The sequence below is a fragment of the Lissotriton vulgaris genome, chromosome 2_1, assembly GCF_964263255.1.
Source record: "Lissotriton vulgaris chromosome 2_1, aLisVul1.2, whole genome shotgun sequence".
Classification (NCBI taxonomy): Eukaryota; Metazoa; Chordata; class Amphibia; order Caudata; family Salamandridae; genus Lissotriton; species Lissotriton vulgaris.
In genome coordinates, this window is record NC_141687.1 from 1,290,234,318 (window position 1) to 1,290,258,324 (window position 24,007).

Sequence of the window (24,007 nt, forward strand, 5' to 3'; positions counted from 1 at the left end):
CTCTGGATTGTCATCAACAGTACACTCAACATGCTTCCATACCTTGAAGATGCTGAGGAATATTTTCAAATAGCTCCTTGTCATAAGCAAGCTGGACTACAGGAACACCCTCTACGTCAGTATCAACCAAAACAAATGCCAGATGACTGCACATCATGGCGTGGCTTGGATGCCGAGGGGAATGGCAGCGTGAGCCCAGAGCTCCGCGCCCGATCCGCATTAGCATCCTGTAAACTGCACGGAATCCGGCGTGCGAGGCGGTATCCTGCAGTACGAAACGTCGGAAGAGCGACGGAACCCCAGGAACCGGGTTTATAATCTCTGCGGCGCGGCTACACCGAGGTGGAGCAGGAATCACCTATTGGGACGAATCGGCCCCAAAATGGCGGACTGCTTCCGGATCCGAAGCGACTGGTGAATGAGGGCGAGCAGCGGAGCAACTAGACGCATCGGTGGGAACGACGGTACCGCCCAGGACACCCCTCCGACTGCTATCGGTGAGGAGTGCCAAAACTGGGATCCCTGAAGGTGCGGGGGGACTCGCCTGATGTCCGGCGGCCCCCGCGTTGGCTGAGAACAAGATGGCGGCTGCCCCGCGACTCGGGGAATGAAGGACTCGCGGCGCACTCGGAAGAGGTGAGCGGACCGGGGCCGCGGAGGAAGGCGCACGATCAACGCAAGAGCGGATCGTCGGGAGAGCGGCCCCTCTGCCCGTCCGGTGAGCGGAGCTTCCGCAGACTTGAGACCGGGGTGTGGCGAGCCTGGCTGGGCCGCGGGAAGATGGGCAGAGAACAGAAATGAGGGGGTGAGAGGCGCCGTCCGCCGGTACCCCGGATTTGCGAAGCCTGGGAAACTGACCAGCGCCGACTTTGCCGACACTATCAGGAGCAGAGAAGACAAGCGCTCTGGCCGGCCACGGAGCACAGTGAGCCCCGGTGGGAAGACGTGTTAGAGATAACTTTGGGGGCTGGACACCAGTGGCAGTGCGCATCAAGGAGAGCGGATAAGGAGGAGAGCCCACCGTGGGGATCTACCTGGTACATGGGACGCCGGAAGCGGCAACCTCTGCGAGTGGGCCCTGAGACTCCGGTGGAGGACAATAAATCGGAGTTTTAGCTCCGGGGCCTGGACGGTAGTGGTGCTCGGAGTCCTGTGCCGCAGGGGGGGACCCACGGAACTCTAGAAGGGCGACGTCCTGCAACTCACTGGAGAGCTGAACGGAGCACTGAAGCTGGCCAGACCCAGTAGGGAAGACCTGCAAAAACCTGGACCGTAATCGGCCCTGCGGAACTGGCAGCCAGGATAGGGAGGAGCTGCCCCACGTCTAGGGCATTGGAAGCGGCCTGACTCCTGTGAGCTGAAGAAAGCTGACTAGATGGGGAAACCTAAGGGGCGAGTGGATGGAGCTGCCGGATCTGATGTGCCGGACGGCACAACGCAAAACCCAACGGATTTGCAACAACTGCAAGACCGAATTCTGGATGCTATAACGACCACGAAAAATGTTCTTCAACAGGATATAGCTCAGGTGGCATCGGGCCTCAGGCTCCTCCGAGCGGACCATGACAAATTGAAGGACAGGGTCAAAAGTACAGAAGATACGCTGCAGGAGTTGGTACCGGAACATAAATCTATGGAGGGGCGGCTGGTGGATGCACTCGACCGGATACAAGCGCTGGAACGAAGGGCGGAGGATGCCAAAAATCGCAGCAGACGCAATAACGTGCGCTTAGTGGGACTGCCGGAGAAAAAAGAAGGAGAGAACATGGTGAGATACCTCGACAACTGGCTGCGAACGGAAGTGGCACCAGAGGGTCTTTCACACTTCTTCACCCTGAAAAGAGCGCACCGAGTCCCGGCTAGGCCTCCTAGGCCAGGCCAACCGCCCGCCCGGTGGTGATAAAACTGTTGCATTATAAACACAGAGACTGGCTGCTACAAAGGGCTAGAGATGTAGGCCCATTTCAAGTGGATAACAGCAATGTGACATTGTTCACTGACTTTACATTTGAAACTCAGAGACTGCGAGCCTCCTTCCTATCGCTCAAACGGGAACTCCGTGCAGAGGGCATCAAGTACTCGCTTCTCTTCCAAGCCAAGCTTGGGGTTAAGTGGATGGCAAGGCGCTCTTCTTTCTGACATCAGCAGATGCGTGGGCATGGTGGGATACTTATAAAGCTGGAACGGATGGGGCAAAATTCCGAGCTGAAGAAGCGAAGCGTCAGCAGCCGGTGCGGAAATCGCAGAGGATCCGGAGGCACCGGCAAAGATCCAAGAAACCGACTGAATCGCAAACGGGAGAGGAGAGGAGAGCGGCACTGCAGGCGGTGGTGAATCTGTCGGGAGCGGGGAGTACCCGCTCACGCAAGAGCTCGGACTCGGAGGAACATCGTACAGGATTGGAAACAGATTTGTCAGAACTTGGCGGCGCAAGGGGCCCAGTGGTAATGCCGCAGACATCGGAAGAAATTATCGAGGCCTAAGGAGGGTGACAAATGGTCCTTTTTGAGTGCGGCTTCTGGGGACACCGGAAGCTCCCGATGCCACAGCAAATAATGGAGCAGCTGAGATATTCGTGAGTGACTTTGGGGGTTGTGGGGCGGGAGGGGTTGGGTCCGTGTTAACCACCCTCGGGGCCGAACTGCGCCCCATCGGCCCATAAGGCCGCCGTAGTGCAGACTGCGGCTTAGTCGGGCAATTGTGGGGGATTAGTTAGTCATTATTTAAAGTTTGGATGGGAGCTACTTTACCGAAGTCAGGTCCTGTTCTGGGGGGGGGAGGACGCCGAGAGTAGTTGGGGTGGCTCAAGGCGAAGAACATGGGGTGGAGGGGACATTTGTTTTGAAGTTTGGTTTGGGGAGGAGGGAAGCCACTACGCACGCCTGGACATGGACTTTTATAATTGCATGCAGCTCACTGTGGGACTATGGCTAACTCTGGGACAACTAAATGTGTGACCTGGAATGTGCGGGGACTACACACTATGGCAAGAAGGCACAAGGTGCATGCTTATCTCGTTCGTAGGGGGGTTCAGATTGCACTGTTACAAGAAACACACCTTACAAAGCAAGAGGGGGTGGCGCTACAGTGAAGGTGGAGAGGGAAACTGTTCAACACCACATACTCTGCTTTCGCAAGGGGGGCGCTGATCTGGATTCGAGCGGGGGTTCCCTTTCACATGACCAGACAAATATTAGACCCAGAGGGCAGATTTGTGGCCATAGAGGGGAAATTGAGGGGTCGGGATATTGTGCTTTGCAGTGTGTACGTACCCAATGTAGACCAGTCTGCTTTTTTAACAAAGCTCTCTGGTGCGCTGGCGAGTTACCTAGCAGGCCCTATAATCATGGGAGGAGACTTTAATTCAGTGGTGGACACGAATCTGGACAGATCTCACCCGCCGATGGGAGCGTCACCAGTGCATCGCTTGGCGAAGCGTAGGCTTGAATGGCAGGAGAGATTGGAGCTGTTGGATGCTTGGAGAGCGCAACACCCTACCTTAAGGGACTATTCGTATTACTCCAGTCTGCACGACCTCCATGTCCGACTGGACACGTTCTTATGCTCCCCACTTGTGATTTCAACTGTGGCAAACGCTGAGTACTTAACTCGCACGTTATCCGACCATAAATAAATATTGACGCTAAACTGGGTGACTGAGACCTCGCAGATCCCGACGTGGCAACTACGCCCAGACACTCTTGATGACCTACTGTTTAGGGAAGCGCTAGAGGAGAGAATAACAATACTTCGGAGAAAATGAGGGCACCATGGCCACCAGAGCAATGGAGTGGGACGCCTTGAAGGTTGTCGTCAGAGGCCACTGTATCGGGAAATATGCCGGAGCCCGTAAAACGCTATTAGATGATTTGGAAAAAGCAGAGAAAGCACTGCGGAAGGCCGAGTTGGCGCGCCCAAACCACCCTGAACTCCAGGAAGGGGTCAGCGAGGCCAAAGAAGCAGTGGCGGCGGAAATGGAGAGGCTTCGGAGTTTAGATCATAAAATCTACCTGACGAGGGCGCACGCGGAGGGGGACAAAGCGGGGACGATGCTCGCTTGGCTGGCTAATCCAACAAGACGTAGCCACCCGATTTTAGCTGTTGAAGAAGAGGGGGGTCACATATGTAACTCCCAAACAGAGATCCTAGACAACCTCCGGTCATTTTATGAAACGTTTTACAAAAGCGTATTGGAAGGTCGAGAACGTGAGATCGACACCCTTTTGGAGGGACTGCAATTACCACAGTTAGATCAGGAACAGTCAGACGACCTGGGCAGGGATATCACACTAGGGGAAATAGGAAGCGCAGTGAAGCAGATGGCTCGTAATAAGACCCCGGGCCTAGACGGATTGCCAATAGAATTCTACAGTAGATACTTAGAACAATTAGCCCCGTGACTCCAGGTGGTTTACAACGAAGCTAAAGCTAGGGGAAGGCTACCCCAGTCCATGTGCGAAGCCTTGATGATCCCCTTACTGAAGCCGGGGAGGGAGAAGACCAAGATAGCCTCTTATTGCCTGCTGTCCATGCTAACAACGGACTACAAACTCCTGAGTACAATACTGGCCACTAGACTGCTGACCCACATGACGGAGCTGATTCACAGCGATCAATCCGGCTTTATCCCCACGCGAAACACTACCATCGATATACGCCGACTGATACGGCTAATGGGTGACTCGTTGCCAGAGGCGCGATTGCCCTTGGTGTTGTCAGTTGATATCGAAAAAGCATTTGAAAGTCTAGAATGGGGATATCTCTATAGGGTCATGAAACGCTTCGGTCTTGGCGATGATTATATAGGATGGACCAAAGTGCTGTACACGTCCCCGATGGTACGTGTCCGGATAGGCTCCCTAATATCTCACCAATACCAAGTGTGCCGCGGTACTAGGCAGGGGTGCTCGCTATTCCCACTATTGTTTGCCTTAGCGATAGAGCCGTTTGCGGCAGAAGCTCGGTCGGGAAATGATTACAGGGGCCTGGCCTATAGGGGAATCCCTCAAGTTATTTCGCTGTATGCTGATGACCTCTTACTATTTCTAGAGGACGCCAACGGGGCACTGGAGGGCGTAGAAAAACTCCTAGAACTTTTCGGTAAATTATCAGGCCTGAAAGTCAATTGGACTAAATCATGGCTATTCCCATTACGACAGTGTAGCGGCGGGACTAGGAATTGGCAAGAGTCGGGTTTTTGTAACGGTAGGGTTTATTCTTTCAAACAGTGAATCAGTACAAGTTTTACGAAGGGCTCCCCGGCGTGGTGATCTACTCCGTTCCCGTCGGGTCTTTCTAAGTACTCCCTCTTCTTTTCTTCTGACGGGGCTCCTCCTTCTTCTGGGCTCCGGAGGCTCCGTGCTGTCCGCCCTCGCCGACACCGTACAGGGGAAAGAAGAGAGGCCGGTATCAGTACGTTTGCAATAACAAGTATTGGAACACCGGGGAGGGGGCCCGTGGGGGAAACACCCAGTGATGCACAACAACAGAAATTACTAGTATTTCCAACTGAGAGGGGACGTGACGGTGAGGGAACCCAGTGTTTTACCCCAGTCATACAACACTCCACTAATTGCGACTAGCTCGCTTTTTTATCCAGCCTACGAAACGGTTACGCACCTCAGAGAGCCGTACCCCTCCAGGCGTACGGCTGGGCGGATCGCGGTGTTGGCCTCCGGGCGTGTCCAGTGTTGCTTCGGTTCTCCCGTCCGTGTTCTTTGGTGAGTTCGCTATGTTGTCTTCGCTGATCCACTTGTAGCTGTGGTCCGCCTCTCTTCCTCCTCTCCTCCAGTCGCTCTCTTCCCTCCGGTCGTCCTCCTCACTCGATCGTCCTCTGCTCCTCCAGTCGTTCTCTCTCCTCCACTCGTCCTCCTCACTCGATCGTCCTCCGCTCCTCCAGTTCTCCTCGCTGCTTCCCGCCTCTCCGCCCTGCTCCTCACTGACCGCTCCTCCGGTGAAATAACACACCTGGTTATTGTTGGACACGCCTTTTAAGGGATGTTCCAGCTCCACCTCTTCTTCCAGGTCTTTGGTCCAGTTAAAGGGCCAGTCTTCTTCCTCGTCGCAACTGTACCTCTCGGGGCCAGGCCATCTTGTCACAGGTCCGGGCTGAGGAAATAAGAGGGGGGGGTCACAAGAGGTTAATTCGCGCCCTAATGCGGGGCTGTCGCTGGGACCCCGGTTACACATCTCCCCCCTTGGACCCTTCCGCTCGGGAAGGGGATGCCGGGACAGGTAATCGGCCCCCTTGTTGTCTACCCCTTTTTCGTGACACACAGTGAAGGAATAGGGCTGCATCGCCAGGAACCAGCGCATGACTCTAGCATTGGAGGACTTGTTCCTAGCCATCCATAACAGAGGGGCATGGTCAGTGTACAGTGTGAAGGACCTGCCCTCCAGATAGTAGGCCAGCTTCTCAATAGCCCAGCGAATAGCCAGGCATTCCTTCTCCACAGTGGCGTATTTGAGCTCTCTCGGGAACAGTTTTCTACTGATGAATAAAACAGGATGGTCCATCCCGTCCTCCCCCTTTTGGGACAGCACCGCTCCGATTCCGAAGTCCGAGGCATCCGTATGCAGTGAAAAGGGTTTCTGGAAGTCCGGCGAGGTAAGAATCGGGGCAGAAATGATAGTCCTTTTCAACGATGAATAGGCCTCCAACATGGCTTGGGTGGGGCTCCTCAGGATCGACTGTTTGACGTGAGACTGTAGGGCATCCGTGAGAGGAGTGGCCAGTTGCGCAAATTGCGGGATGAACCTTCGATAATAGCCAATGAGGCCTAGGAAGGCCCGCAACTCCTTCTTAGTACTGGGAAAGGGAGTCTCCGCTATTGCCCTCACTTTTTCTGTTTGTGGCTCGATGAGGCCGTGTCCCAATACATACCCTAGATACTTAACCTTGTGGAAGGCTAGTCGGGATTTTTTTGCGTTTATCCGTAGTCCTGCACGGGCGAGAGTTTCTAGTACCTTCTGCAGGTGAACCAGATGGGTCTCCCAGTCGGGGCTGAATACGACAATGTCAACCAGATAGGCGGATGTGAATGATGTTATGTCCTTCAAGACATTGTTCATAAGCCTCTGGAAGGTGGCGGGTGCTCCGTGTAGGCCAAACGGAAGCACCGTGAATTCGTAATGACCCTCAGCAGTGGAAAAGGCAGTTTTGTGTCGATCTTCTTCTCGTAGGGGAACCTGCCAGTAACCTTTTGTCAGGTCTATGGTGCTGATAAACTTGGCTTTACCTAGTTTCTCGATCAGTTCATCGATACGTGGGATGGGATAGGCATCGAATTTGGATATCTCATTAAGGGCTCGAAAGTCCATACAAAATCGTCTAGATCCATCGGGTTTTGGTATCAAAACGATCGGACTAGACCAGTTACTGTGTGAGGGACGTATCACCCCCAGTTTCAGCATTTCTTCCACCTCCCGTTTGATGTCTTGTCTCCTGGCCTCCGGGATCCTGTAGGGGCGTATCTTCACTATCTTTCCCGGGCTAGTCTCAATGCAATGTTCCGCGAGGGTGGTTTTTCCTGGAATGTCGGAAAACACTTGTTCTTGTTGTCTAAGGACTTCCGTCAACTCCCGTTTTTCTTTTTGTTGTAGGTCCTCATTGATTACCAGTTGAGGTATGGTGCTTGGATCCGGAGGCATGTCTTTCTCCACTATGTGTACCCCGACTGGGGTCTTGCCCAGCCATTTCTTCAACATGTTGATGTGATATGTTTGTTGTTTTCTGGGGTTCATCTGTAATCGGTAGGTGGTATTTCCGATAGTATCCACGACAAGAAACGGCCCACTCCATTCAGCTTTGAATTTCTGTGTGGACGAAGGTAACAAAACCAACGCCCAGTCCCCTTTTTCCAACTTACGCCATTTTTTTCCTTTGTCGTAGACCTTTTTCTGTTTCTCCTGGCTTTTTTCTAGATTAGCGAATGCCAGGTCCCGTAACTTGCCTAGTTTGGAGCGAAGGTTGCGTGCATATTCCAGGGTGCTGGCCGTTTCCTCCGGGGTTTCTCTCTCCCAGGCTTCTTTGGTCATGGCCAGTAGAGTTCTGGGCTGGCGACCGTAGAGCAGTTCAAAAGCAGAACATCCAAGGCTACTCTGTTTTTGCCCTCGGATAACATATAAAGCAAGGGGCAGTACTTGATCCCACTCCGTGCTGTTGACTTCCAACATTTTTCGCAATGTGGTTTTTATAGTACGATTATACCTTTCTACAAGGCCGTCGGTTTGTGGATGGTACACCGCAGTGCGAATTTGGTGGATGTGTAGCGTTTTGCAGACCTCACCCATGAGTCGAGAGACGAATGGCGTTCCTTGGTCGGTCAGTATTTCCTTTGGAAAACCTACTCTAGAAAATAGTTCCAACATTTTGTCTGCGACATTTTTAGTGGTCGTCGAAGTTAGGGGAAATGCCTCCGGGAATCTGGTAGAGTAGTCCACAATCACCAGGACATACTGGTATCCCTTTCTGGTTTTCGGTAGGGGCCCGATGATGTCCATCCCTATCCTTTCAAAGGGTACTCCTATTATAGGAAGGGGCTGCAATGGTACGGCTGGTGGCCGAGTCATGTTTCTTTTCTGGCATATGTCGCATTCTTGACAATAATTCATGGCATCTTTATAAATACCCGGCCAATAGAAGCATTGTAGGAGATTCTGCGTTGTTTTTTCAGCCCCTATGTGTCCCGCAACCAGGTGAGAATGTGAAAAAAACAGCACCTGTTCTCTGAAGGACACCGGGACCAGCAACTGTTCTGGGTCTTCTTCCTTTCCTTGTCGGTACAATAGCCCATTCTTGATGAACATGCGGGGATACCGAACGGGTACCACGCCATCGTTTTGGTGCGCATTCTCCCAGGCGTTAAGTAACGTAGCATCATTAGCCTGTGCAAATTGGAAGCTGCGGTCCAATGTCCACGGGTCTGGAGAAATTAATGCAGGAGCCCCTCTTCCGGATAGGGGGGTTTTTCTGACGGGGATCCCCTCTCCCATACTCTTTTTGAACATTTTCAGAAAGGACGGGTTGTCAGTTCCTATGATCAGGTCTTCTGGAAGTGTGTCTAGAACCCCCACTCTTACCCTAGAAGGGGGGGCTTCGGGTGACATCAACGTGATAACCGCCACGGGGTAGGGTTTTACGTCCCCGTGGACACATCTTATGAACACCTGTTCGTTGGGTAGGACTTGCTGGGGTCGTACATGGTGTGCTTGTATTACTGACTGGCGACAGCCAGAGTCTAGGAGAGCTTGTATGGGGGTACCGTTGATTCTCATACTTACTCGGTAGGCGTTTCCCATTTCGGCGGAATAGAGGACGGCTCGGGGTAGGTATCCCACCTCCATAGGTTCCTCAGTCGGTTTTTTCCGGGGACAGAATCTGGCAATATGACCCCACGTGCCACACTCGAAACACTGAGGTCCGCTGTGTGGAAGGGGTTCCGTCCTCCAGTTTCGAGGTCGAGTAGGTTCTGGGAGGCGTACCGGCCTTTTCTCCGACTTGAAGGAGGTTTTCTGTTTCTCGGTCTCTACGGGAAACATGGGTCTCTGTTGGACCCGAGAAAAAGTATTCGCCATTTCTACAGCTTGAGCTGTTGTTAAATCCGGATGTTGTTTTAGCCATCTTTGGGTGGCAAAGGGTAGCGCCTCGAGGAATTGTTCCAGGTATATCCTGTCCATAATTTCTTCCTTTGTGCTTTCTGTAGGGCTCAACCATTTATCCGCTGCCATCTTGAGACGGACAAATAATGTTTTTGGGGTCTCCCCGGTTACTCCTCTTTCTCTTCGGAATCTTAGCCTATAGGCTTCCCGGTCCAGTCCCAGATGGTCGAGGATGATCTTTTTAATATCCGCGTACGGCGTGTCACCCCTTGGGTTGGCTACCTGATAGGCGGCTTGGGCTTCACCGACAAGTAAGGGAGCCAAAAAGAAGGGCCATTTCACTCCAGGCCACCCACACGCCCGAGCAGCTCTCTCGAAATTCATTAGAAATGCATCCGGGTCTTCGCCGGGCTGATACTTCTGCAGTGATACTCCTCCAATAGTGTGAGGTATGTTGCTCACTGTAACTGGCCCTGAAGCTAGGGGGGGGTCCAGGGCTCGGGCCGCCACGGCGGTTTTAATCAACTCTCGGTCAGCTTCGGCGGCCCTGAGCTGTTGTTCCGCAATCCTCTCCAGTCTTTCCTGGCCCTGCACCAGGGCTTGCACGACTCCTTCCATCGTCTCGTTGCAGACGTTCACAGTGCCCGCGTTCTCCACCACTGTAGCGGCGGGACTAGGAATTGGCAAGAGTCGGGTTTTTGTAACGGTAGGGTTTATTCTTTCAAACAGTGAATCAGTACAAGTTTTACGAAGGGCTCCCCGGCGTGGTGATCTACTCCGTTCCCGTCGGGTCTTTCTAAGTACTCCCTCTTCTTTTCTTCTGACGGGGCTCCTCCTTCTTCTGGGCTCCGGAGGCTCCGTGCTGTCCGCCCTCGCCGACACCGTACAGGGGAAAGAAGAGAGGCCGGTATCAGTACGTTTGCAATAACAAGTATTGGAACACCGGGGAGGGGGCCCGTGGGGGAAACACCCAGTGATGCACAACAACAGAAATTACTAGTATTTCCAACTGAGAGGGGACGTGACGGTGAGGGAACCCAGTGTTTTACCCCAGTCATACAACACTCCACTAATTGCGACTAGCTCGCTTTTTTATCCAGCCTACGAAACGGTTACGCACCTCAGAGAGCCGTACCCCTCCAGGCGTACGGCTGGGCGGATCGCGGTGTTGGCCTCCGGGCGTGTCCAGTGTTGCTTCGGTTCTCCCGTCCGTGTTCTTTGGTGAGTTCGCTATGTTGTCTTCGCTGATCCACTTGTAGCTGTGGTCCGCCTCTCTTCCTCCTCTCCTCCAGTCGCTCTCTTCCCTCCGGTCGTCCTCCTCACTCGATCGTCCTCTGCTCCTCCAGTCGTTCTCTCTCCTCCACTCGTCCTCCTCACTCGATCGTCCTCCGCTCCTCCAGTTCTCCTCGCTGCTTCCCGCCTCTCCGCCCTGCTCCTCACTGACCGCTCCTCCGGTGAAATAACACACCTGGTTATTGTTGGACACGCCTTTTAAGGGATGTTCCAGCTCCACCTCTTCTTCCAGGTCTTTGGTCCAGTTAAAGGGCCAGTCTTCTTCCTCGTCGCAACTGTACCTCTCGGGGCCAGGCCATCTTGTCACAGGTCCGGGCTGAGGAAATAAGAGGGGGGGGTCACAAGAGGTTAATTCGCGCCCTAATGCGGGGCTGTCGCTGGGACCCCGGTTACAGACAGGGAGAGGAGCGACCTGCCAATCGCCCACAACTTAACTGGGAACCGGTTTGTATGAAATATTTAGGAGTGTATGTGTACCACAAGGCAGCAGACATGCTGGAGGGCAATGTGGGCCGCTGTATCCGTGCATTGAAGGGGAGTATGTCCTTTTGGGACACTCTTCCGTTCTCAATGACAGGCCGCATCTCCTTAGTGAAAATGATAGCTCTGCCACGTCTCCTTTACTACTTCCGTACGCTACCGGTGTGGATTCCTGGCTCTATCTTTCAGCAGTTACGATCAATGCTGATATCGTTCTTATGGGGCACGGGCAGACGTAGAATAGCGATAGACACGTTGACCCGGCCTAAGGATGAGGGGGGCATGGCGGTTCCAGACTTTGAGTTCTACTACCTAGCGGCTCAATTACAAATTTTTACACAGGAGGTGGCAAGGGTGTATAGAGGCCCCGAGCAAGAGAGGGACGGAGGTACCCCCCGACACGTGCTTGCATACATTGCTTTACAGCAGAAGCTCATCCTCAAGGACCTATCCCTAGAAGAACAGATGTTTAGGCTCTGTTGGAATCGAGCACGGCGAAGAGCGGGAGTGCGACGGATGTATGCACCCGAGATACCGCTGGGAATGGTAACGGCACTCCCACACGGCGGTGACTGGTCGCGCCTGCAGGGGTGGGAAGACGTGGGGCTACAAATGATAGGAGACCTATATGAAGACGGGACATTACTTCCATACCAGGTCTTGCAAGACAGATTCGATCTCCCAAGAGGTGATTACCTGATGCATGCTGCAGTGACAAGGGCTATGCAGGCACACTGGGGGGAGGGACTATTGGAGCCTACCACGTCCATGGCCTGCCAGTACACTATGATGGCAGCCGGCACATATAAGGCAGTGACGTGCCTTTATTCTAGAATGCTGCGGGAACCATTAAAACCTCTAACAACACTGAAGGCTAAATGGGATGGAGATCCCTGACACAACGTGGGTGTACCTGCTAAGGCAAGCCAGGAAGAGCACGAGGAACGCCCGCTTCCAACTGATACACTTTTATATTCTTCACAGAGCCTACCTTATACCAGGGAAAATCGGGAAATACTTTGGGGTGGAAAATGCTGCTTGCCCCAGATGTAACACAGCAGGGGCGGATTTAGGATATATGCTATGGGACTGCCCGCACTTACGACACTACTGGCAGGAGATTGGTGAAACATTGAACAACGCAACGGATAGAGAACTACAATACACTAAGGCGGTAGGAGTGCTACATTGGTTTCCGCACACACCCAAGAATAGGATCACGAGCAAGTTTATAGATATGGGACTGATACTAGCTAAGAGGGAAATAACTAGAAATTGGAAATGCAAAAAGGGGCCCACGCACAAGCAATGGTTCAATGAATGCCTCAAATGGGCAGCAAGCGAAAGTACGATCATATATCAGTTGGCTCGCCGCAAATCTGACGATAAAGCACTGGAAGCAGCAGCGGCATGGGAGGCGCTAGTGCAAGCACTGCGAGATAGCACGATGGAGGAGGGGTATGAGCATTCCAACGCAGGAACTGAGGATCCCACTGACACACCAGGGGCACATGCTTTGAATATCCCGAGTCATTCCTGATAGAGCTCATACAAACTCACTAACAGCGAAACCAGGCGTAGGCGCAGGCATTGGAGGCGGGTGGGGGGGGGAGTTTGAGAGCGTTCCAAAGTTGGGGGGGAGGGTGAGTTTTAGTGGGGGTGGAGGGGTGAAAAATACAAAAGCAGACTGCAGTAAATCTTGCATGGGGGATTGAAGGAGCTCAAGAACTGCTGTGTGGGGTGATTCACAATCTGACGCCGCCCAACCTCCGGGTTGTGGGCTTATGGGCCGTGTATACGAATTACCCAAACAAGTACTGAGGATTGATAATGACCATGCAAGACGTTCAGAAATGTTTAATGTGTATAGGATTTGGCTCTGCAATAAAAACGGTTTTACAAAAAAAAAAATGACTGCACATCATTCAGACGTTGGCAGCCAGAATCACTCTCAACCTGCTATACCGCACACCCATCACATCAGACCTGAAGGAGCTCAACTGGCTACTCATAAACAAACAAGCACAATTCAAACTCTGCACACACACTTTCAAGGTACTACATAACACTGGCCCAGCATACCTCAATGATCGTATCTGCTTTCACAAACCTTGCAGATGCCTCTGCCTGTCTTGGCTCCTAGTTCTACACCTACAATGCATACAGAAAACCAGATTTGGGGTAAACCTTTTCCTACATTTCTCCTAAAGTGTGGAGTGACCTGCCACTATCCATGAAAGCATCTTCCCCACTTCTTGAATTTCTTAATAAGCTGAAGAATTGGCTTTTCGAATAGTCCCCTAGGCCCTAAAATTGGCAAGACTCTCACCTGCTCAGCGCTAGGATACCCTCCCAGGTGATAGTGCCCACTACACATCTGCATAATCCAACATTACTTCCCACACAAACATCTTACATGCTCTTTGCTCTTCCGTGACCCTCCCAGATACTTGGAAACTCGCAATTGTCCTCCCATTGCTGAAGAAGATACATGCGGACCCTTCAATGCTTGTTAACTACAGACCAATCCCCTGCTACCATTTCCAACTAAGATCTTAGAGAAAATCATCAACCAATTACCTCGACAACTACCAAACATCTTACATGCTCTCTGCTTGAGTTAGAACGTTCAACTGTCATGCTCATACTCCAAGCATATATATTCATGCATAAACCCCAGTGGAAACCTTAACCAGTTTAGTTAATATAGTAAGGTCAATCATCAATCTCATTACCATTTAATACAGGGTAGCTTATAAATGAAACATGATGCAAGCATGGCTGGCGCAGCAACCGTTGGTTAACCTGAGAAATGCTTCTCAATGAGCTTTATCAGTAGCATATCAATTACTAACCACAACACCGCTCCAACAGCAGCAAGCATAGCTGGTGTCATACTCGCCAACCAGCAGAATAGCCCCAAAACTCTCCTGTATTGTCCCTATCTAGAGAGTGGCCTTCAGCAGCTCCTGCTCGGGGTTTGCATCTCTTCTATTTGCAGCAGTTTTGTCAAACCTCAGAACCTCCTTTGGATTAGGATATATGTGTGAATAATCCTTTTACTGCATATGTAATCTGGCATCTTAAGGGATGGCGCATTTAATGCCCTTAGCATGTAGCAGTTTCTTTACATCAACAAACACTGTCCTGGCCTTCTGCACTGCCACTGTGGAATCAAGAAGTAGAGATCTCCGTTCCCTCGAAGCGCAGGGGCCCTTTTTTTCTGACAAGTCTTAGCCCCATATTACAGTGGTGATTGTTCAATAAACTCGTGATAATGGATCTGAGCAGGGCTCCAGGTGAAGGGCTGGATCCCAATGATCTAAGTGTCATTCCACAATCAGTAAATTCGAGAAATTCAACATACACAGGAGGTTTGCCAGGAGTTTTTCAACAAATGACTCTTGCTTACCAATGTTGGAAGTATCCAGAAGGTCCATTATACGAATATTGTTCCTGCTTGATCAGGATTCAAGTTCTTCATTCTTCACTGCTAATTTGACCATTTCTTGTTCCAAATGCTGCATGGGCCGTGTGATGTTGCGGCATCAAGCTCCAGTGTGGATAACCAGTTCACCACTTTAAACGGATTGATCGCCATGGTAATTCAGCCTGGTTCATTATATCCATTCATACAGTGAGATGATCAATCTTACAGTCTATTGCATTCTGGCTGGATTTCGTACCCATAAGGATTGTTTTAATGTCCATATCCAGCATGTCAGCGTCATCTTGATCACACGTGTCCACAGGTGAAGCGATCCTTTCATCTTTTTGTGTTTAAAAATAAGGTTACTCTGCCCAATATTCTATTCAGTTTCAGGTTATTAGTTTACTCTGCAGGATCATTTTGGCTACAAGGCACTACCACAGTAAGAGCACAACTCCACCGTTTTTTCTGTTCTGAAGGCAGGCCTAAAGAATTTTTTAACATATTTTTGAAAATTGCATGCTAGCTTTCTGCTTAGTCAATATTTGTGGCTAATTTTTACTATTAACCAGGTAGAGTTGACTAAAAATGCATTAGTCTTAAATAATATGACATTTAGCCAAATTTCTTCTTTTGTCTAGGCTCAAGCTACAATATTATACGTGTCCCTCCACAGAAGTCTAAAGGCAGTGAGATGCTTCAAGGGGCTCAAGTGATTTGTTCTATTTTACCAGTGAACAAAAAGAAGCCTTCATATTATCACAGTTTTGGTAAGAAAAATCCTGCACACCATAATTATATGAAATAATGTTTGACTAGGTACTGGTTTTCATTTTCTGCCAATGGAATCTGAGAGATTTTGGGCAAGAAAGTGAAGCAATGTTTGAAGCAGTGGCAGGGTTTTCTTCAGTATGTATTTTGCACCCTTAACTACCCTGATTTGGAGGAGATGGAGTGGGCAGATATTAAGAGAGCTCCCAGATTACTTACCTTTTTGAAGATTTGGAGTGCTTCTTGGAGGTCTATCCATAAAATTGGCAATGCTCTGATTAGTTATCAACAAATAGAGGGACAGGGAGTAATAACGTCCAGCATACACACTTCCTAGCTCTAACAAAAAGATACAGAATACGCTGTTTCTGTTTACACTCCAGGTAAATACCACTAGTGTACACAAGTAAAGTAAAGATCTGTGGAAATATTAAAATTTGGAGCAAAAAATAGGACTGTGATCCAATTATTAAAGTGTGGCCATATTTGGTGACCACCAAATTTGTGTAGCGATAGGAGTACCTTTTGTGAGTTGCATCTCCGGGATCACGGAGATGGGACAGGTTCCTGGCAGTGTCCACAAGCGTATTCGTGAGTACTCATCAATCGCATTCAGGTATGGAATCGCTACAGATTATGTATGCTTTTTGATTTGCTGATATCATTACCACCTTGTTTAGAAACCGATAAATGAGTGATTTTCGAAGATCCTGAGGGACCTGATCTTAATAGAGATTAGGTAAGACTTATAAACTTTACTTTCATATGCTTTGCTGCACTTATGCTTGAAACACTTTTGTGTGAGGTTCTTGATGTTTTACTACTGGCAATGGATGTCAACTGCGGGTCACAGCAACACTAATGACTTGCCCACCATGGCCACACTGAGAAACAATGATTTAAGGGTGCAGTGCAGGTGTAGAAAAATCAACCCAGGGATCACTGCTGGAAAGAGGACCTCAAGAATGCTGTCAAAGCCTGGGGGACACAAGGAGAGCCCGAGCCTAAATAGCAGAGGAGATCACCCCTGACAGTGGGGATGAAGAAGGTAGTGGATATCTCTTCGACATAGATGAGAGCAATGAGGGTGTGACTTCCAAAGTTTGATCAAGGCATGACTCCACGGAAGTTAAAAGAGTTCCACTTCTGTAAGAAGACCCAAAGAACCTGGTAGCTCAGCTCAGCCTCTTAGAGATCCAGATGAGGAGACTGGCTCTGGAAAAGTAAAAATTGCCCCTGGAGGAGAAGAGGATCAAGCTGAGTTTGAAACCCCAAGGACATTGTGGCAACAACAAAGAACCAGAGCTGAATGCAGGGGGTGCTTATGATCCCAAGTTGCCCATGGGTATTGTTCCAAAGTATTTGAGGGGAGTGACATAGATAAATGGCTATCTTCCTATTAGAGAGCTCTCAGGATGAGGTGGGTGAGTACCCAACGTTGGGGGCCCTATTGTGGGAGCTAATTCCAACAGTAGGGAGAGATAGGCTGCTGACACGGAAAGTTGAGGTGGCAGAGTCACACACTTACATGAAGCGGGCACTCATCAAGCTATTTGGTATAAGCCCATAGGAGTACAGACAAAAGTTCAGGGACACACCCAAGGGGTCAGTTCAGACATGGGTGAACTTTAGATGCCTTGGTGAAGTCTCTGGAAGGCTGGATAAAGGGAAATAAATAGATACATATGACAGACTCTGCCATTTGTTGGTAAAGGATCAAATACATACAAATTGAACCTCAGAGAAGTTGAGTGGTTATGCACTAGCGTCCTTAAAAAGTCCCAAAGTGGCGAACACAAAAAAGAAAGACTGGCCCACTCTTAAGGGGAAAGATGAGGCCAAGCATACAAATTCAGAGCATCCTAAAAAGTCCCCAAATCTTGCCCAAGGGGTGGAACCTAGGGCCACATCTCAGTCAAAGTAGAGGAGTTATCTGGAAAATAATTTTGACCCTTCAAAGGCTCGGGTGTGCTATGACTGTAAACAGCCAGGGGACAAGAAGTGGGATCCTACATACACCAAGATGTCACCCACTGGTGACCATCGCAAGGGCATTGCCAGTGTAGGGGTGGGGGTGAAAAGTGCCTCTGGCAATTGCAAAGGGTACACTGAAGCCACCTAAGTGTCCATGGGTGGGAAGGACGTTGAACCCTTGTCTCTCGGGCCTGCTAGCATGGTAAAGTACAGGCAGTGTCCAAGTATCAAAGGGACTGAGGTCCAGGCCTTGAGAGAGACAGGTGCCAGTATCACCATGGTTATGACCAAGTTGTTTTCCCCAGGTCAGATCATTCCTGATGAGGTGCACCAGATAGTAAACTCTGACAATGTTACAAAGTTGCATCCCATAGCTTTGGTAGACTTTGAATGGGAAGGAGTTACTGCCCCGAAGAAAGTAGCTCTGTCCCCTGCCATCCCAGTGGAGTGTCTGCTGGGCAACAACCTTGAAATGTGACCCTGGGTAGAGGGGAGAAGGATTCATGCAGCAGTGCTGAGTCTCCCTTAGTGGATGTGGGCCTCCACTAGAGCATAAAATGCTTTTGTTCCGAGAAGAACTCTCAAAGTCCACAGACCCAGAAGGAGCCTAACCCTCAGGGGAAGGGCCTGGTGTCTGAGCAGGAGTCTGCTTTCCTGGGAGATGTGTCTGGCCTGGCCACAACCACGCAGACCCTCCCCAGTCCTAGATTGCACCATATTTGAAGCTCCAATCCACACAGCACGGGACATAGTGCAGTCAACCGGGCATACTTTCTTCTACAGGTTCTGTCAGTGCCTGCGTCATAACCTCCCAGGAAAGTAAATCATCTGCTACCCTTTTATCCTAACGGGTTCAGTGCATGTGCGCCTCCTCCACTCCAGTCCTTTCCAGGAGATCTTTCCTCCAATCTCTGAGCAAGTGGGGTCTAGCACTTAACAATCCAATTGCAATACACCGCTTAGTCACTATAAGACCCAATACCATGAGCCATTTATTCAGCTTTTTCCTGGCTCTATCAGGGAGTAATAAACAACAAAGTTGGGGACAACATCTTGCCCCCTCCAAACGCACTGCGATAGCGATATGCCAACTTTTAGGTGATCATTTATACTTTTCATTTTAATCTGCGTAATCCATTTAAACCATATTCTCCATTTTAAACTTCATTTACTTCTTTTCTTAAATTGCGAATCCACACACGGAATGGTTTGCCTTTTTTCCAGATTTCTAATATTTAAACAGTCCCCATCCGGACTTCATGTTAAAATACGAGTAATGCAGGGTTCATCACAAACAGTGCTTTATTTTTCAAAATCCCAATGCATTTCGGGCGTTGGAGCGCTTCATCAGGGGTCACTACAAACAATGATAAAAACAACAATTATCCATTACTATTGCAAACAAGAAATCGCATAATTCGCTTAATTAATCAACACAATTGCACGTTCGGGTTAACCACGGTATCGAATGCAAGTTATTCTTCATTTATTTTCCCACCATGCGAAATGTATTTAGCGGTATATTCATCTCGAACAGTCCTCCCTCTGTGCCAATCTCTTCACCCACGTGTGCTGGTACCCGCCTTCCCTTTACCAGTTCTTATTTACATTCCATTTTAACTCAAACACTCCCTCTTCTTCACCCGATCTTAAAACCCATTACAAAAACCAACGTAATTCTTTCCGTACCTGCCGTGAGAATTTAAAGGCCTTTCATCTTCCGCCTTATTCCAACCACGCAACATTTCCCGCCAATGCATCCGCATGTTAATTCAGTGAACTCCATTACCCATAATACCATTTACCGGTGTGCCGGTAACATACAATCATGCTCCGAGTGCTTTAACACAATTGTTGATAATAAACAGTTTGACCACGTAAGACGCTTCAAAAGTCAGATTTCTTAGTACTTCGATCCCATATTTATGATGAACCACAGTGTTTCACCAGTATTGTGGATTCATGTAGATGCGTCTGTATTTCCATTTTGTTGACCATTTAAAACAGTGGGTGCACTCCCCTAATCGGGCACGTTTTGCATTAACAATATCAGGGAGTAGACATTGTAAAATAATGCAGGAGACCTCCCACCCTGTTCTCTTGATGTGGGCCAGTACAGCTACCTAATAAGGCACAGGAGTGTGGAATTTAATACAATATATACTTGTTCATGGGGCAGGATGCTTCATAAATCTACTTGTCCTGTAACAAAATCCACTTGTCCCTTTGGTGCCATGTAGTGCAGCGACAAATTATGGCAGCAGTCTCATTATATAAGAGCCCTGATATAGCCTCTCTGATTATGCCAGGGCTCATACCATTTAGTGTTTGAATATTTGCAATCCCCTTATGTTGCTACGTTTCCGCAGATTTAGAACTGGGGCTGAAGGTAGTGGTAAGCAATAGTTCCAGGGTTAGAATGCCCTTTTGAGTCAATGCCCACCTACGAACTTGCACGTTTTAATGGTTTTCAACAACTTTTCCTAAATCTTTTCCCATACTGAGAAATGTTGGAAATTTACTCCTGACAATGGCAGATGTAAACTTCTTCCAAACTTGGGGAAAAAATTGGTTGGAGGGAAAGTGAACTTGCAAACACTCAGATTTTCCCATCAGCAAAGCTACAAATGCATATTTGCTCATGCTAAAATGCAGTTCACAAATATTTTCTTGGAGTACTATTTCTTTTCCCACTTCTGTAAATTATTGGGAAATAAGTTTTTACAAAAACCATGCCAAACAAAACAAGTGACACATTAACAAAACTAAAAAGCTGACAACTAATTTCAGACCTACTGGCTTTGCCAATGCTTGTTTGTTTTTATTTCCTATAAGCTTTTTGAAACTGGTTGCAAGAATTTTCCATTATGAATATTTTGGGGAAATACTAGCATGCATCAACACATGTTACTAAATGATGCTGCAAAGAAATGGTACCTGACATTTTACAGTAGTTTAGCAAAATGCTTTTTTTCCTGCTTTCATTTTTTTATGAACATTTTATTTTGAAAGCCAAGAATCATCAATCTTGCTTTCAAGCTTCTGCAAATATTTGCATGAAATCAGAAAGCATTGTAGGAGCATTATACATAGCCGCATATTGTATTGTATTGTAATTGCACTTATATAGCACTTGTTACCCCTGATGGGGTGTTAAAGCTCTTTTTTTAACAGTAGCATGCTACTCCGGAACCCATAAAGGTTTAGTGGTGAATTAGTACAGTGAAAAATGAAAGTAATTTGAGTGGTGGATATTAGTCAGTTATTTAGATTGAGAAGGATAGCGGAGGGATAGAAGAGGGAAAAAAGGTTTGCATTTATATGGCGCTTGTTACACCTAATGGGTTGTTGAAGCACTTTCTTGGTGAGTAGCACGCAACTCCTGAACCAATAAGGATTAGTGGTGAATTTGTATAGTGAAATATGAAAGTAATTTGAGTGGAGGATATTATTCAGTTATTTGGATTGAGAAGGATAGCGGAGGAATAGAGGAAGGAAAAAGGTTTGCATTTCTATAGCGCTTGTTACCCCTGTTGGGGTGTTGAAGTGCTTTTTTGACGAATAGCACACGACTCCGTAACCCATTAAAGGATTAGTGTTGAATTAATATAGTGAAATATGAAAGTAATTTGAGTGGTGGATGATATATTAGTCGGTTATTTGGATTGAAAAGGTTGGCAGAGGGATATAAGAGGGAAAGAGGTTTGCATTCTGGGTGCATTATACATAGCCTCATGTTGCTAAACTTTGAAAAAGTGTGTACACAGTTTTATACTGGAACCACTGTCAGTAGTGCAGTCACAGCTTACAACATTTACTCACCCTAATAATAAAGGCTTTCAATTAATGATGGTGGTACGGCAAACTGGCAGCCAAAGGGTTTGTGCTCGGGGGGTTGCGCCTACTTGTCCCAAAGACAAAATACACATGAAAACCTGATGCCCCTGACACCAAACAATATGTGCCAGGCGTCGGGCTACAGGAATTCCACATCCCTGAAGGCATAATGACTGAAAAGTGCCTCACTACATGTAGGTGAATCTGATTTACTGTAACCACTATGTGGTAGTGGAGAGTACCCCACTATCAAAAATAAGGGGTAATATAGGTAAAAGGTGAGGATCCCTCCTCCCAAGATCAAGCTATACTCACACTAAGTATATCCACACCCTGAAACGGATCCTAGAGCCTAATTATACTCCTTTGGTGACAAATACGCCACAAAAATGGAAAGGAAAAGATTTCCTTTTTGTTATTTAACCCTCACACACCCTATTGGTGTCATGCTTCCTCATCAGGTTCACCCAGACTAAAGGTCTGGGTGGGCTCAACCGTATTTCAGCCAGCTCTTAGGAGATAAAGGCCAGGGGACTTAAAGAATAAAAATCCTACTACACCTTCCGGTATCTCTTTATTAGTGGTGGTGTAGTGGATATCAAAAAAAGAGATAAAAACGGGTCTTTCTAGGAGGTTATGGTCCTAAGACCCTAAAAGTCTGCCGACATGTTTCAGCCCATCTGGTAGGCCCGAAATAGTTCTGGGCTTTCGTCAGGGCAAAAATGATATCCTCCCTGGAATTGGTCAAAACAACCACGCTGACCTCTATATAAGTTTTGAAGGCGCAGATAGCTGCTACCTTTGGCATTTAGTGAAAGGGAAAAAACATTCACATAGGGGAGAGTACTTATCTCCCTTCTTCTGTCACGAAAAATTCTGCCTGTAAGGAGAAAAAAATAGAAAAACAGGAAAAAGACAAACAACATTGTATTTTAGTCGTAATCGTAAAGTGCACTGCTTCATCATGCGTGGGTGCACTCATCCTGTTCATACGTATCTGTATTCTTGTGACCATATCGTATAAAGTTGTATTTCAACTATTTAACAAAACCTGCCTTGAAACAGCAGTGTGTGCATTTACAAATCATACAACAAATAAGGGAACTCGAGGGACTGATATTTACCGGGGTCCAGTGTATAAGCCCCTGAACTAGTCAGAACAAAAAGGATACACTGTTCCCCCTAAGTTGGAGAGACGGAAGAACCAAGAACAGTGAAAAGAGGGGGGAAGCCCCCTTTCGGAACTAAAACCCTTACACACCCAGCAAGCTAGGTGTCATGCTTCATCATCTGGGTTCTGCTCCTAGTCAGACTGGCGCTGCAATGTCTGACGGGCACCCGCGAAGGGACTCTTTGTCGGAGATCTTTTGTTCCTGCCAGTTGGTGCATGTGGGTATGAGGGTTTTAGGTGAAGTGTAGGCGTGAGGAAATAGTGTAGTAGTGCAGATTAAAAAAGGTTAGGAAGTCCACAGGGATTTTTATTAGTGTGGGTAGCTACCTTATTAAAAACAAAACAGGGAGGCACACACACGGGTGCTAAGATCCGGTGAGGTGTGCTCTACCTAGCGGTCAACATGTTTCATGCTAAAACTAGCAATTCATCAGGACCTATACAAAGACTGTCCTACACATATCGGGAAAGGACAAGTATTACCTTCCACAGGTAACTGGTGGCAGGCCAAATGGTCCTACCACGATTTAGTGGAACCTTACTGATGTAGCAGAATGGCGTCACCAGACTTCTCCCGAGCGTAGGCACCACTGTAGTTGGTACCTGTACGCTGGACGGACTTCTCGGTTAGACCTACCCGCACGCTGGCAAGGTAGAGAGGAATCATACCATTTGTACTGTGAGCATGGAAAAATGAGAACCTGTTCCCGTTAACTACGCATACTTGAAATATCCAATCATTCGTGTCAGCTTTGAAAAACTCAGCACAAGAGGTCACACATTAGAAATGATGAATGCGGTAGAGACCGTGATAGTTGTGACTGAGGAAATGGAGTTTAGTTGTCCATTGTGCTTTTTCATCTTTCATACATGCTCTCTTTGGTGTCATTCCTGGAGCAAACATATCATGTTCATGCACTCCGGTACCTTACCTTAGTATTCAGTAGAAAAGATAGTCTCACACATTCCAACTCCTCTATCATTATGCTTTAAATAACCCTTATCCTTCTTGAGGGAAAATTGCGTGTCACGAGGTCACAGGAGGGGGGTAGCCTTGTAGTCAAATGCTATTTTAAATCAGAGAAAGGAAAAAGCTTACGTGTTAGAACTGTAACGTGAGGATTCCTTCCCTAGTACCTCTCTTGTTGTGTCTGATTAAAGCCCACTTACTACTTCAAAGGTCCTGTCCGTCAGTAAACCTATTTGGTACCTCTGGTCCCCGGCGCACGCACTGTGTAGTTAGTTTGGCGCCTCTATATGCATGTGAGTGACTTGGCATTTTGTCGGACTGGAGGTGGGGCAAGTGCGTGTGATGTGATGGAACTACCGGTGCGCGAGTGGCACTTCCCGTATTGTCTGATGGGAAATGTAGTTTGTTTAGCGCTATATTCGCAATTAAAGAGAAACTCTCAAATAGAGTGGAAGCGAACCAGCCGTTATGGCCTGACTAA

The 24,007-nt window shown here is 48.4% G+C and overlaps 1 protein-coding gene across 1 annotated transcript in view; it reads left to right on the plus strand.

Moving 5' to 3' along the window:
- The window catches only part of LOC147732522 (carotenoid-cleaving dioxygenase, mitochondrial-like), a 481,496-nt gene that overhangs the window by 198,460 nt on the left and 259,029 nt on the right, over window positions 1-24,007 (plus strand). Inside the window, exon 6 of the mRNA XM_086954272.1 lies at window positions 15,445-15,573. Within this exon, the coding sequence (XP_086810398.1) occupies window positions 15,445-15,573 (129 nt within the window). The remainder of the gene's footprint in view (window positions 1-15,444; window positions 15,574-24,007) is intronic.